Source organism: Populus nigra, chromosome 19 (assembly GCF_951802175.1).
Source record: "Populus nigra chromosome 19, ddPopNigr1.1, whole genome shotgun sequence".
NCBI lineage: Eukaryota > Viridiplantae > Streptophyta > Magnoliopsida > Malpighiales > Salicaceae > Populus > Populus nigra.
The window spans coordinates 12,243,162-12,255,755 of record NC_084870.1 but is presented as its reverse complement, the minus strand read 5'-3'; the positions used below and the strand labels follow the sequence as shown (position 1 = coordinate 12,255,755).

The window sequence follows — 12,594 nt, the reverse complement described above, 5'->3', positions numbered from 1 at the left end:
ACTTAAAAAAAAAAACTATAAACATTCAAAAATACAGTCACTTGCAAGTCTACCAAGATCCTAGATGCATGAGAGAGGTTGGTTCACCGGTTATGTTATTTTAATCAGAAGTTTCTGATAAAAAATAGGTTTGAAAATTTCAATTTGAATGTTTGATTAAAAGGTTTATCCACTTTTGTCTCTGATTTTAAGATGTTTACATGAAAAGAGGGGGGGAAAAAATTGACCACACCAAGCCCCCTTCGGGTCTTTTTTTCTTTGGACATGCATGAATGAGAAAATCATAGTTTTTTATTTTATTTTCTTTTTTTTAATCATTGGAAAAGAACTTTTCTTTGCTACGTTAATTTCAAGATTTTGTTGACAAATAGAAGAATGAGAAGTTTTTGCTTTTGTGTTTTAAAAATATTTTTTAAAAAATTTAAATTTTATTTTATTTTTTTATTTTAAATTAATATATTTTAGTATTTTTAAATTATTTTGATACGCTAATATTAAAAATATTTTTTAAAAAATAAAAAAATATTATTTTTATTTATTTCTAAAAAAAAATCTCTTTAAAAAACAACCGTAACCACTCCCTCATACAAGTTAAATATTATCCTATTTTTTTAATCATTACATGACTTTATTAAATAAACTCTTGTCATTAATGCGCCGTTGGGTTGCTGTGTCTAATTTATGTTCTCCATCTACGAGTAGTTAGAAAGTTCAGAGGTCCGAGAATAAATAATTTCCATGCTTTCTATACTATATTCTTTGAAGGGCCACCGAAAGATGACGAATTTACTACTCGGCGACCCCTCCTCTGCCAATTTTAGACCCAATGCAGCAGCTAAAACAGTGGCCGAGGGCATAAATGCTAACGCCATGTCATGTTCAAGCACAGTGTTGACGTCATAGATCTCTCCAAGCAAATTAGAAGTGAAAGGAAAAAACGTCAGAAAGAAGGGAAGGACATGAACTACCTGCGTGATCCAGGACCAGCTACAGCCAAACATGCAGAAGTGAACTGAAAATACATCACAAGAACAGCAGAAGAAAGCAAGTATAAAAGCTGAAAACAGGAGGGCCCATCCTTTCAATCTTAGAGATGGGAGTTTCTAAATGAAAATCTAATTAACATCATGCTTAAACTTGTACAAGGAATAAGAAAATTGGTTACAGAACGCTATAAGTGGCCAAAATAAATAAATAAAAGTTAGCTAACTGAATATGAGATTTCTTTGGTTGCATACCCAGGTGCAGCATCAAAGAGGAGTTAAAAGAGATGCACCAGTCATTTCGCTACAATGAGGGTTTTTTCTCTCCAATACCAAGGACCTTCATCTTCCTTTGACCAGGAAAATGTGGATGACAAGATGAATCATGAGCCATATATGCACCCATATCCACTTCTGCAACGCCATGTGTCAGTCTGCTAATATCTTTAACATTAATCCTATTGTTTAGAAGCAGAACTCAAGAACCAGCTTCTCTGTCAAGTGAATCCTGAATAACTTGATCTGTTACCATCGGGCACAAATCTACTTCATCAATAGCCAGTGGAATATGGTCTGCTTCATCAGTTATAATGGGGGTTGGGTCCTCATGATCTTTCGCTGGTTGGACAGAGTTTGTATGATCTATTGCTTGTGGGGCAGTGTCCATTTGCTCTGTTACTGGTGGATCACAATTCATTTGACTGGTTGCTTGTTGAGATGTAGTAGGTAGCATGGGGGTTTTTTGGTCAAGGTTAGTTTCTACACTTCCATATTCAGACAAGAGATCCATGAACTCATTAAGTAAACGTTGGACTTTTCTGTTTGATGCCATTGCAGGAAGAATATCTTCTCTTAAGAGTTTGTGCTTTCTCATTCCCTGCAGAGTTATAAAAATCAATAGACAATGGCGAGAAAAACAAAATGAGAAATAAAAGGGAGTAAAGTTTCTATACACAAGCAGAAGAGAGCAACTGAATGTACAATGCTCAACATGTAATCATATGTGAAGTACGCAAGAGAGATACTGTAGAGTAACCATCACAGAATACCATATGCTGAGAAAAGTATGGGATTGGGTACTAAAAATGGTATACATAAAGCCTTACAAGCACACAAGGATCCCAAGACACCATTTTTGTATCTGAAGATGTAGATTTAGCCATCCCAGTAGGAGGTCCAAGAAAGCTCTCACATACTTCTCGTAAACGAGACTCATCTGCTTCTCTGCAACCAAAGTTACACTTACATGAATTGAATAGATAGAAACAACCACGAAGGCCCCATATGCACCGACTGTTCATAAACACGAAGGGAAAATAAGAAGAGTCTAAAACAAAAGAAACACCTTGCAAGGAAGCGTATGTAAGATAGAAGGCACTGGCGATATTCACTAGGGGATTTTAAAGCTAAGGAGGATTCCAACTGAGCCTCCAAATGAGCTCGTGTCTGCACCCCATCATCTGTCACTCTGAAAATAGAACCACCACGTGTCAAACAACAGAAGCTAGATGCATGGATCATAAAATAAGAACCCCAAAAGTAACATAAGAAAACCAGAAATATTGTGCAATGATTAACTGGGAAATTTGGTAACTAATCAAGGAAATTAAATTCAATCATCAGAATTTCAAGAGAGCCAGATTTGTTTCCATTCATTTTTTTCTGCTTCTTTTTTTTCCCTTTTTTCAAAATAAATAAATTCAGCAGCAAGTAGCAGTCCAGAAGAATGTTACAGAGGCTGTGCACTATTTGTAGGCAGCGTTTTTTATATTGTGAAATCTAAGATTCAATTAAAAATTCAAAGAACAAAGGCAAATCATTGCAATGAATGAATACCTGCTCCAACTTGGTTTTCTGGCCAAATATTTCCTCACATCCACCTGCAATGCAGCTAGCTCACCACTCTGAATCGAACTCAAATTCCAAGAGCTAGCAAAATTCGATGCAGGGAAGCAGTCATCTGCTACTCTCAGCCAACACATAAGACTCATGTCAAAGAGGAAGGCATGACGTGTGGCCAGGACAACAAGAGGAGAACCGGATTTTGATAACTTCACAGATATAACTTTGATTGTACCTGAAAGAGAAAGGAAAATACCATAAAGCATCCAATCTAGAAGCACATGCCTTAAGAAACATACACAAAACTGACACCCCGCATAAAAGGATTTTATGAGCTGTGCGTGTTCCACATACTTATAAAGCTGCTCTGAAATGGGCTCAAACATTATATTATAAGATACCTAACCTTTTGCAGAGTTTGGGTCTGAGGTAATTAGAGATGCCAAAGAATCCTGAAGGAGACAATTCCGACTAAACAGATCCCATACATACAAGGATCCCTTCCTTGTGACCAGCAACAACTTCCAGCACTCATCACAATCAACAAAAGTTGCTGCAGATCCCATCATCATAGTGGGCATGGCACGTCTCCCGCACTTCGTGTAAACCTTCTCAAACATCAGCAGAACATTTATTATTATAAAAAGTTTTTATCAATTTAAAGAAACCTAATACAAAGATATTAGAAGAAGTTTTACTCAACTTAAAGAAACCTAATACAATATGAACTATAACTGCCAAAAAAGGAACCATATCTACAACAAACAAGGACATCAAGAATCCACCACATTCCTTGTGATCTTGATGAAATATGAGTTGAAGCATGAATATCTAGTCTTTTATTACAGATGTATTTTCATGAAAAGAATGTACAAGAGATTGGATTACCAGTCCACCCTCAGTTTTAAGGGCAAACAAAATTAAGAAAAATAAAATTAAGGTATTTTGATGTCCGCTAGAAGGGACATATTCAAACCTTCCATCTTCTTTGGTAAATTGGCAGAACCATTCTAATCAATTAGAAATCTAAAGCCATGGAGAATACCCAAGACCATGATGTATTGCATCAAAACAGCGAGTTTAAATTCAGGCCCCCCAAATCCAAATTCACAATGGCACAAGTCCAATTCCCTCAATGTGGCCTATATCCCGACATGTGGTTACAGAGGTTCCCCTATTGAGAAGAGAATGTTTAAGAGCTGAATTCTTTAATTGTAGCCGCATTGCCTTCACATTGGACTTCTTAATGTTTTAATCAACTAATTAAAAAAATATATATTAAAAAATCAGCAGTTCCTTCCCAGTTATTTTGAAAAATCCATATACATGTGGATTGTTAAGCAAACGGACTAGCTTAACAGTTGATTAGGAATATTCCTAACACATACCCAAGTCGATAAAAAAAATCAATTAAGTTGCTTTAAGGCAACTGGTGACTTTAAAACACTCCAGTGATCAGCAGAAAACTACAGAATCATTCTTTTTACTATAAAAAATTATACTATATCCTTTTCATTCTCTGGAAAAGAGAACAAGTTTGTAATTTAATGCCAAGTTGAGAACAGTTAAAAACTTAAAACAGTTGAAGAAAAACAGTTTTGGGTCATTTGGATATGGAGGTTCAGTTACCTGTAGGCATCCATCTTCACACCCAACTGCCCAGAAGTTTGCATTTCCAGCTAAAACAGTAACTTTTCCTGAGATCCTATCAGACCAAAGAGTTTCAGCTCCTCTTGTGCAAACAATTTCTGTTTCTTTCATCATACTTGTACTCCCTACCCCAACAACATCATTCACTGCATGTTCTCTAGAACGAGCTTCCAAGCAAATTGGTGTGGCATCTTCCCCTAATTTCTTATCAAATACCCTAATTGAGAGAGGGGTGCTACAAGAACCAGAGGAACTAGATGCCTTTATCCCAGACTGTTGCACATTAATGCTTCCATCCCCTCCTGCAGATCCTGGAACCTTCTCAATGACCAGGCTCTCAGTAACAGTAGCCCTTGCATTGACACCAGAGCGCTCTTTTATATCAGAGTTTCTGCCAAGTGTTCCCCTGATAGAACTCTCTCGCAAGCCACCATCAACAGGAACTATTCCATTTTCAACCTTTCTGTGATCAGATGCCGCAAGGGGGAAATCAAGAGCTTGACTCTGAGCCCCGCCGGTCATTGTTTCTGGTTGATTGGGCACTCCTAAAGCTTCTGGAATGATTCTCTTTCTACCATCAGCGCGTCTGTATTCTCTTTGTTTTACTGGACTAGAAATCCGAGCAGAAGCAGGCAATTTATTTAATCCATCACCAGCAGCTCCCACACTCTTCTTGCCATCATCAACTTGTGCCTCAGAAGTCTTTGCAGTGACCCCCAAGTCAACAGAACATTTTACAGGTATTTGACTTTGCTGAATATCCAATGCCGCTTTTTTATTTGTTGTTTCTTTGGTTGATGCTTCAAGCAATAACTGTGCAGCACTCTCAGCTAGGTTTGCCTGTCTACCTCTGACATCACCATAACGACTTCTTTTTAACTCATCAAGTTCAGTATCGCTTAGCCTGTGTCCAAGTTCTTTAGCATCAAAATGGAAAGTAGCCACAGTACCATCCAAGGAACATGCAAAAAGTGAATACCCATCAGGACTCCTGTTAGAAAAGAAAAGAAAAAATTGATTAGATAAAGAATCACAAACAGGAATACAAGAGCTAGAATCCCTAGACTAGAGAAAACAGATCCGTAAAAATATGGTGGTATCTTTTCTGGAAATATCAAGTTTACCAGGATAAATCTACAACACTTTGAGTAAAGAAGTGCTTGGCCACAAAAAGAGGACGAGGACTTGCAGTCGTCCATACAGTTATAGTGCGATCTTGACTCCCAATTGCAATAACATTGTATGGCTGTGATTCTTTCCCTCCAATCTTTGAGGCCCCATTAGTCCACCCAACTTGTGCAGCTTTCAATTCCTGAGCATTGGTAAAATTTCTTCTAAACATTGAATGGTTAAACTTCACCACAATAATGGGGGCATTGTGTCCTAAGAAATCAAATGTGGCAGCCCATTCCCCTCTCTCGAGAACAGGTGCAGAATGCCTTGGCTTCTGAAAACCATGAGTTGTAGTTATAAAATGACCACAGGGGGACCATCCTAAGCGCCTGAAAAATGTAGATCCAAGCTAAAAATAGCACACTAAGGTTAGTGAATAGAAAATATGGAATAAAAGAAAAATCCACCATTAAGAAAAATACATACTGATTTAGCCCAGTGGCCATCTGTTCTGTGAGCCAGACTCCAGTCACTTGTTCGCCATATAATAACTGTCTTATCATCAGATTGACTTGCTATGAAAGAGCCAATTGGATCCCAAGTAACTCCTTTAACCAGGCTCGAGTGACCTCTAAGAACAGCAGTGCAAATGCCATTGTTCATATTCCAGATATGTATAGTGTTGTCCAAACTCCCGCTAGCCAATATGGAGTCATCTGGAGACCAATTAAGATCCACCTACTTTAGGCATGGAAAACAACTTCCCGATTAGATGACACTCAGAGGGGCAATGAGAAATTACTCTCACATATTAAGAGGGACATTTAAATCACATAAAACTGAATATCTCATCATTATTTATTTTTTCATTTGTTTATCCCTGGCATGTGAATGCAAACCAATGCTTTAAGGAGGAGCCATCCAAACCAGTAAAATATAATATATCTATATAATTATGCATAAGCAAGTGCACACCCATATGTATGTGTTTTCAGAAGCCAATATTTATTAAGGAAAATGGCACAATTTTTTAGGGGAAAAAAGAAGAAAGAAACTCGGTTCAAAACAAATGTGTGTGAATGATTTCAATTTGTGTAGTTCTGTGTATAGTGTTCAGAATCCAGTGTCTATCAAGGAAAATGACAGTTATCCCCAAAAAAAAGGCAGCAAGAAAATTGATTACAAAACAATTTGAGAGGATGATGAAAACTTTCATAGTGTGTGGGCGTGTGTGCGCATGATCAGGAGCCAATATTTATTAAGGAACGTGACAGCTTATTTTTTTTGTAAAATGAGGCAGCAAGAAACTAGATTCAGAAATATTATGAGAGAATGATTTCACTTTCATGTATTGTCCAAGCTTTCCAGTAATAAAAGCGATTCCATTACCACATCTGCAGTGTGCCCTCTCAATGTCATTGCAACTTTCCAATTTTCAACATCAGGAGGCTCTCCGCTGCCAAACTCTGTAGTTCCTGAACCAGGCTTCCTTTCATGCACTAAAATCACTTGATCATCAGACCCAGATGCAACATACCGACCATGCTTAGCCCATCTAACACAATTGACTGACCCGAAGTGGTCGCGGAGAGTTGCAAGAAGCCTTTGTGTTGGTTCGTTAATTTCCAAGTTCCTGCTAACAGAGTTCATGTTCCATATCCGAACCTGCATGCGATTAGTGAAAAAAGGCAGATGTCATAATTAAGTACTTGTAGAAATTACTGAAAAATTGATGAGTAATAAAATACAAAAAGAACAAACTCACAAGATCTCATTTAGATAGGAACCTTTGGTCATAATCATATGAGTACCAACATTCATGCACATTGAAGAAGGTGAAGCAATGTTGAGCGGGATTTTAAACTAAAAAATGCCTCCTCAATAATGCATTCAGGTTGGAAACCAATTAGTTGCATTACAATTTACCAAAATCCATGAAGGAAACTGTGAAATCAAGAATATGGAAGTCCATGAAAAGAAGATGCACAGAATATCAGACTGCTACTACCAACCCTCTTTCATCATTATAAAGTTTACATATTACTGTGAAGGCATATGTGTTGTACTACATAACAGCTCTTCAATGAACTTGCGTTTATAGCTCTAGAATTACCAGAATCCAAAATAATAATGCCATGTTATCTTGGAACTTAGACGACTCAAAAACAATAGATATTTAGTTACCATTGCTTTTGGTGGTTGAAGCCTTAAAAGTTAATCCAAAATAACACAACTTCATTCTAAGTAATTTGATTTTTCACACTGCTACTAGTAAGACAGGTTAAACTTCATTTAGCAAAGACACAAATATAAATTCCTAAAATTAAAACGCTATAGGAAAAGGGAAGCAAGAACGCGCATTCAGCCAAATTAAACCTAGAAAGTACAAAATTTAAGACAATTTGAAAAACAAAGGTACGTTACACTCTATAGCAAACTCTAATAATGGCATTACCTTAAACTGCATGAACAAATCATTATGAGTTCATGATAAGTTAATTTGTGTAATTGTGCACCACTAACCAGGGATTTCTCTGCTAAGAAACCCTAAATAATGACGAATCAGAAGAATTTAATTTTCTATTATTTACTCTTGGAAACCAAACAGAGTATTAAAGATGAGAAAGAACATACCTTGTGATCACCTCCGCCGGTAGCAAACCTGTGGCCACCAGGTTGAATATCAATGGAGAAAATTTGCATTCCCTCATGCCTGACCCAACTGGGTTTCTCCGCAATCATCTTATTTTAGTGTATATCTAACCCAAGAAGCAATCTGTTTCTTCAAAACCCACCAAAAGGGTATCAAAAGTTCATAACTTTTTTCAACACTAAAACATTCAATTGCACTAAAGAACCAAAACCCAGTTCACAATTGAACTCCCACTTCACTATAAACCAACAAACAAAAGGGTATCTTTAAAAAAACCTAATGAGGCTTTATTCAGCTAATTGTGGTTGTTTCATCAAGAAATGACCTATACAGACAAAAAAAATTATCAAGAAGAGATCTTTTCTTCTGTGGCAACGGTCAAAATCTAAGAGCACAAAAGATTGCGTGAGTGTGTGTGAGACACGAAGATAGAGAGAGAGAGAGAGAGAGAGAGAGGATGTGTCTTTTCTTGTGCGAGAGAGGAGGAGAGAGACGACTGTTGAGTCCTTGAGCCTTGAGGAGTACAAAATTGAAAGAAAAGCTGAAAAGATTTCAAAGTAAAGAAAAGAAAAAAATAGGGTTTAGATTCGAAAAGGACAGGATGAAAGAATGGAGCTTTGTCTTATAAACGGCAAGTTGGGTTCAGCGTGATTCTTTTTTGCAGGCAGTGGCAGGAGTTCAAACTGTTGCAAAGCGTTTTCTTGTTGTACCATGATAAAGTCCTAATTTTTAACTACCAGACAAAAACTAATATATTTTAGCCTTATATATTTACAATTATTTGAATTTGATTCTTGTATTTGAATTTTTTTTCAACCCATTTGTTAAATGCATATTCCTATGTTAAAATGTAGGATTTTAACTCCAAGTAGAATCTAAAACTTCGACATTACCCTGTGAATTTTATTTATCAACAAAATAATTTTTAGATTTTCCAAAATCTTCAAATAAAATGTTGTTTTATTGAATTTACTCAAATTGCAAGCCTAATTATAAAAGTTTTCAAAAAGACATGAATGTTACAGTATTTTCCTTCTAAAAGAATCTTCTACTGAAAATTTATTTATATCTTATAGTTTTTATGTTTTGTAATCTTTTTTTTTATTTGGTTGTGACACATAAACTTATTTGAAGTTTTAGTATCAAGACAGTTATATATTAACCAATATTATTATATTCAATCTGTTTTAACAGTTCAATTTGGTGGTCTGTTAACCTGATTTCTTACTCAAATTAGGTTTTAAATTAAATTGGATAGGTAATTGAACCAGTAGACATGGTTAAAATTCAATTTGCTTATATATAAAATGATATTATTTTAATTTTTTTCTTTAGAAGATATTAAAACCATATCATTTTATATTGACTCGAGTTAACTTGTTAAACTCTTGATTAAAACCTTAAACCAAGCTAAGTTCAAGACTTTGATATTAAGTGGGTATTCGAAAGTGTTGTAATAATTATTTTTTTAAAAAAAAAATTTACTCGGAAATACATCAAAAAAATTAAAAAATTACTTTTATATTAGCATATTAAAATAATTCAAAAACATAAAAAAATTTAAGAAAAAAATTTCAAATTTTGCCTAATCTTCATTTAAAATACAATACCAAACAGGGTTTAAGAGAATGCATGTTGTCAAAATTTCTATTTGAGTTCCTATATCTTTAAAATTGATTAGTTAGTAGAGTAGGAACCTAATTGAATACTACTTAACAGGTCGAGGGTGCATTTGTAGTTTGCAAAATTAAACTTGGCAGAATATGCTCGAAATTATTTTTGAAGCTCTCTAAACTAGAAATGTTACAAATTTCAAAGACAGGAAGACATGAATTTCAAAACCCTTACAAAACATCAGACAAAGGGGACTTTAAATTCTCAAAGCCAACTCCCATCTACAACTCCACAATCATCAACCTCTCTTACAACCCGACAATGTTGCCTTGAAACACCAATTAGGCTCAAAAGTAGCACACCACGTGTTCGGTAAAGATCCGCAACAAGGCCTTGTGTACTACAATCACTTGCTTTTTGAACGCTCTCGGGAGAACAGAAACAAAGAGGTCGTCAATCTCTTTTTGATAATTCATCGTTCGGGTTTTTTCATTGATGGGTCAACTTTTTCTTGTGTTTTAAAAGCTTGTTCTTTATTGTTTGTTCGAAACTTTGGTGTTCGAGTGCATAATTATAGTTTAAAGTCTGGTTTTTTCGGAGAATGTTTGTGTTGGCACTGCACTTTTGGATATGTATTTGAAGAATGAGAGTGTTGAAGAAGGGAGGAGAGCTTTTGATGAAATGAGGGAGAGGAATGTTGTTTCGTGGACCTCACTGCTCACAGGATATGCGCAAAATGGATTGAACGTGGAGACAATGGAATTGTTTCTTAGAATGTGAAGAGAATGATTTATTCTTATTGTATTACAGAGTAAGCAAAGGTTACAATTTATACTAATGGCTTAATACAAAGAGCATACATTATAGTCTACGATCAGACCTAATTATCTATGAATAAGAAAACAAACAAGTAAAAATTCAATTACAGTATTTGCCTAAACTTGATTTCCTATTCTATGGTTGATTTCCTATACTGTGCTTGGTTTCCTTTAATAGAATGTAAGTGGAGGGGATTAAGCCAAATCCTTTTGCATTTTCTGCTGTTATTGGAGCTTTGACAGATGAAGGAATGGTTGAGAAGGGAATTCAAGTTCATAAAATGGTGATAAAAAATGGATTCGGGGCAGCTACGTTTGCTTGCAATTCTTTGATTAATATGTACTTCAAGTCAGGGAAGATTAGAGATGGTAAAGGTGTTTTTGATGGTTTGAATGATGGGAATGCTGTTAGTTGGAACAGTATGGTTGCTGGTATCAAATGGGCTTTATTTAGAAACTTTGGATTTGTTTTATCATATGCGACTTGCTGGTGAAAGCTCACCAAGATGGTTTTTGCCCCGGTTATCCAGTTGTGTTGTACAATTAAGGAATTAAGCTTTTCCAGGCAGCTTCACTTTCAGGTTATAAAGAGTGGGTTTGAATATGATAAGAATACTAGGACAACACTGATGCTAGCATACAGTAAGTGTGGGGAAATGGGCAATGTTTCCAAGATACTCGCTCTGATAGATGATGAAGTTCGAAATGTGGTGTCATGGTTAGCCATGATTAGTGGGTACTTGCAGAATGGTATGGCAGAACAAGCCCGTAATCTGTTTTGCCAAGCGAGTAGGGTAGGTGTTTGACCAAATGATTTTACCTATTCTACTATACTTAAGTCTCAACCTGGAGTTTCTCCTTTTGAGATACACGCACAAGCCATCAAAAGCAATTATGCTAAGTCACCATCTGTTGGGAATGCACTCTTAAATGCTTATGTCAAACGAGGGAATGTTGATGAAGCTTCAAAGGTTTTTCAAAGCATAGACGAGAAGGATGTGGCATGGTCGGCATTGATTTCTGGATATGCTCAAATAGGAGACACTGACGGTGCCATTAGGATATTTGTACAAATGGAAAAGGAGGGGAATTAAACCGAATGAGTATACCTTCTCTGTTATCATTAATGCATGTGCAGCTCCTGCAGGGGGAGAACAAGGGAAACAGCTTCATGCCTGGTCAATTAAATCAAGATTCAATAATGCTCTATTTGTTACTAGTGTTCTTCTTACCATGCATTCAAAGAGAGGGGACATTAAAAGTGCATATAAAGTTTTCAAGAGGCAAAGGGAGAGAGATTTAGTGTCATGGAATTCTACTATCTCTGGATATGCACAGCATGGCTATGGGAGGAAAGCTCTTGAAATATTTGAGGAGATGCAGAAGCATAACTTGAAGATTGATGGTGTAACATTCATCGGCGTCATTTCTGCCAGCACGCATACTGGACTAGTGGATGAAGGTCAAAGATACATAAATATAATGGTGAAAGATCACCATATTGAGCCTAGAATGGAGCATTATTCTTGCATGGTTGATCTACATCGCCGGGCTGGAATGCTTGGGAAAGCCATGGAAAATCATAAATGGGATGCCATTTCCAGCAAATGCAAACGTGTGGCAACTCTCTTGGCTGCTTCCCGTGTTCACTGTAATCTAGAGCTGGGGAAACTTGCAGCAGACAAGCTCATTTCTCTCCAGCCACAAAATCCAGCTTCATATGTCTTGCCATCTTATGTGTGTGCTCTTCGGTTAGGAACTGGCAAGAAAGAGCTCAAGTAAGGAAATTGATGGGGCAGAAGAAAGTGAAAAGAGTAGCAGGGTACAGCTGAATTGAGGTGAAGAAATGGACTTCCCTTGTAAAATGTGCTAAGCGTTTTGCTTGCTAGTTCCAACAATACATAATATTTATTTAAAAAAA

The 12,594-nt window shown here is 36.3% G+C and overlaps 1 protein-coding gene and 1 pseudogene across 2 annotated transcripts; one reads left to right on the top strand and one right to left on the bottom strand.

The window, feature by feature from the left end:
• Positions 1-1,051: 1,051 nt before the first annotated feature.
• Positions 1,052-8,919, bottom strand: LOC133680256 (protein HIRA). Of its 2 annotated transcripts, XM_062103072.1 has the most exons (10): positions 8,223-8,919; positions 6,978-7,253; positions 6,075-6,326; positions 5,600-5,997; positions 4,455-5,466; positions 3,232-3,433; positions 2,820-3,060; positions 2,329-2,451; positions 2,090-2,207; positions 1,052-1,860 (listed from the first exon to the last, which is right to left on the bottom strand). In XM_062103072.1, the coding sequence occupies exons 1-10, from the start codon at positions 8,328-8,330 to the stop codon at positions 1,462-1,464; spliced, it is 3,129 nt and encodes a 1,042-aa protein (XP_061959056.1). In that variant the 5' UTR covers positions 8,331-8,919; the 3' UTR covers positions 1,052-1,461. The 2 variants fall into 2 exon arrangements, with proteins under 2 accessions (XP_061959056.1, XP_061959057.1); XM_062103073.1 differs by lacking the exon at positions 8,223-8,919 and having other exon boundaries at positions 6,075-6,329; positions 6,978-7,119.
• LOC133680221 (pentatricopeptide repeat-containing protein At2g27610-like) lies at positions 8,851-12,562 on the top strand (annotated as a pseudogene).
• The last annotated feature ends 32 nt before the right edge of the window (positions 12,563-12,594 follow it).

Excerpts from the sequence above, each read along its gene's own strand:
- LOC133680256 (XM_062103072.1), bottom strand. The coding sequence starts at position 8,330 with ATGATTGCGGAGAAACCCAGTTGGGTCAGGCATGAGGGAATGCAAATT. Across the intron at positions 3,434-4,454 it reads GTGAAGATGGATGCCTACAG|GTTTACACGAAGTGCGGGAG; the intron begins GTAACTGAACCT and ends ATGTTTGAGAAG. Across the intron at positions 2,208-2,328 it reads TACATACGCTTCCTTGCAAG|AGAAGCAGATGAGTCTCGTT; the intron begins GTGTTTCTTTTG and ends CTTTGGTTGCAG.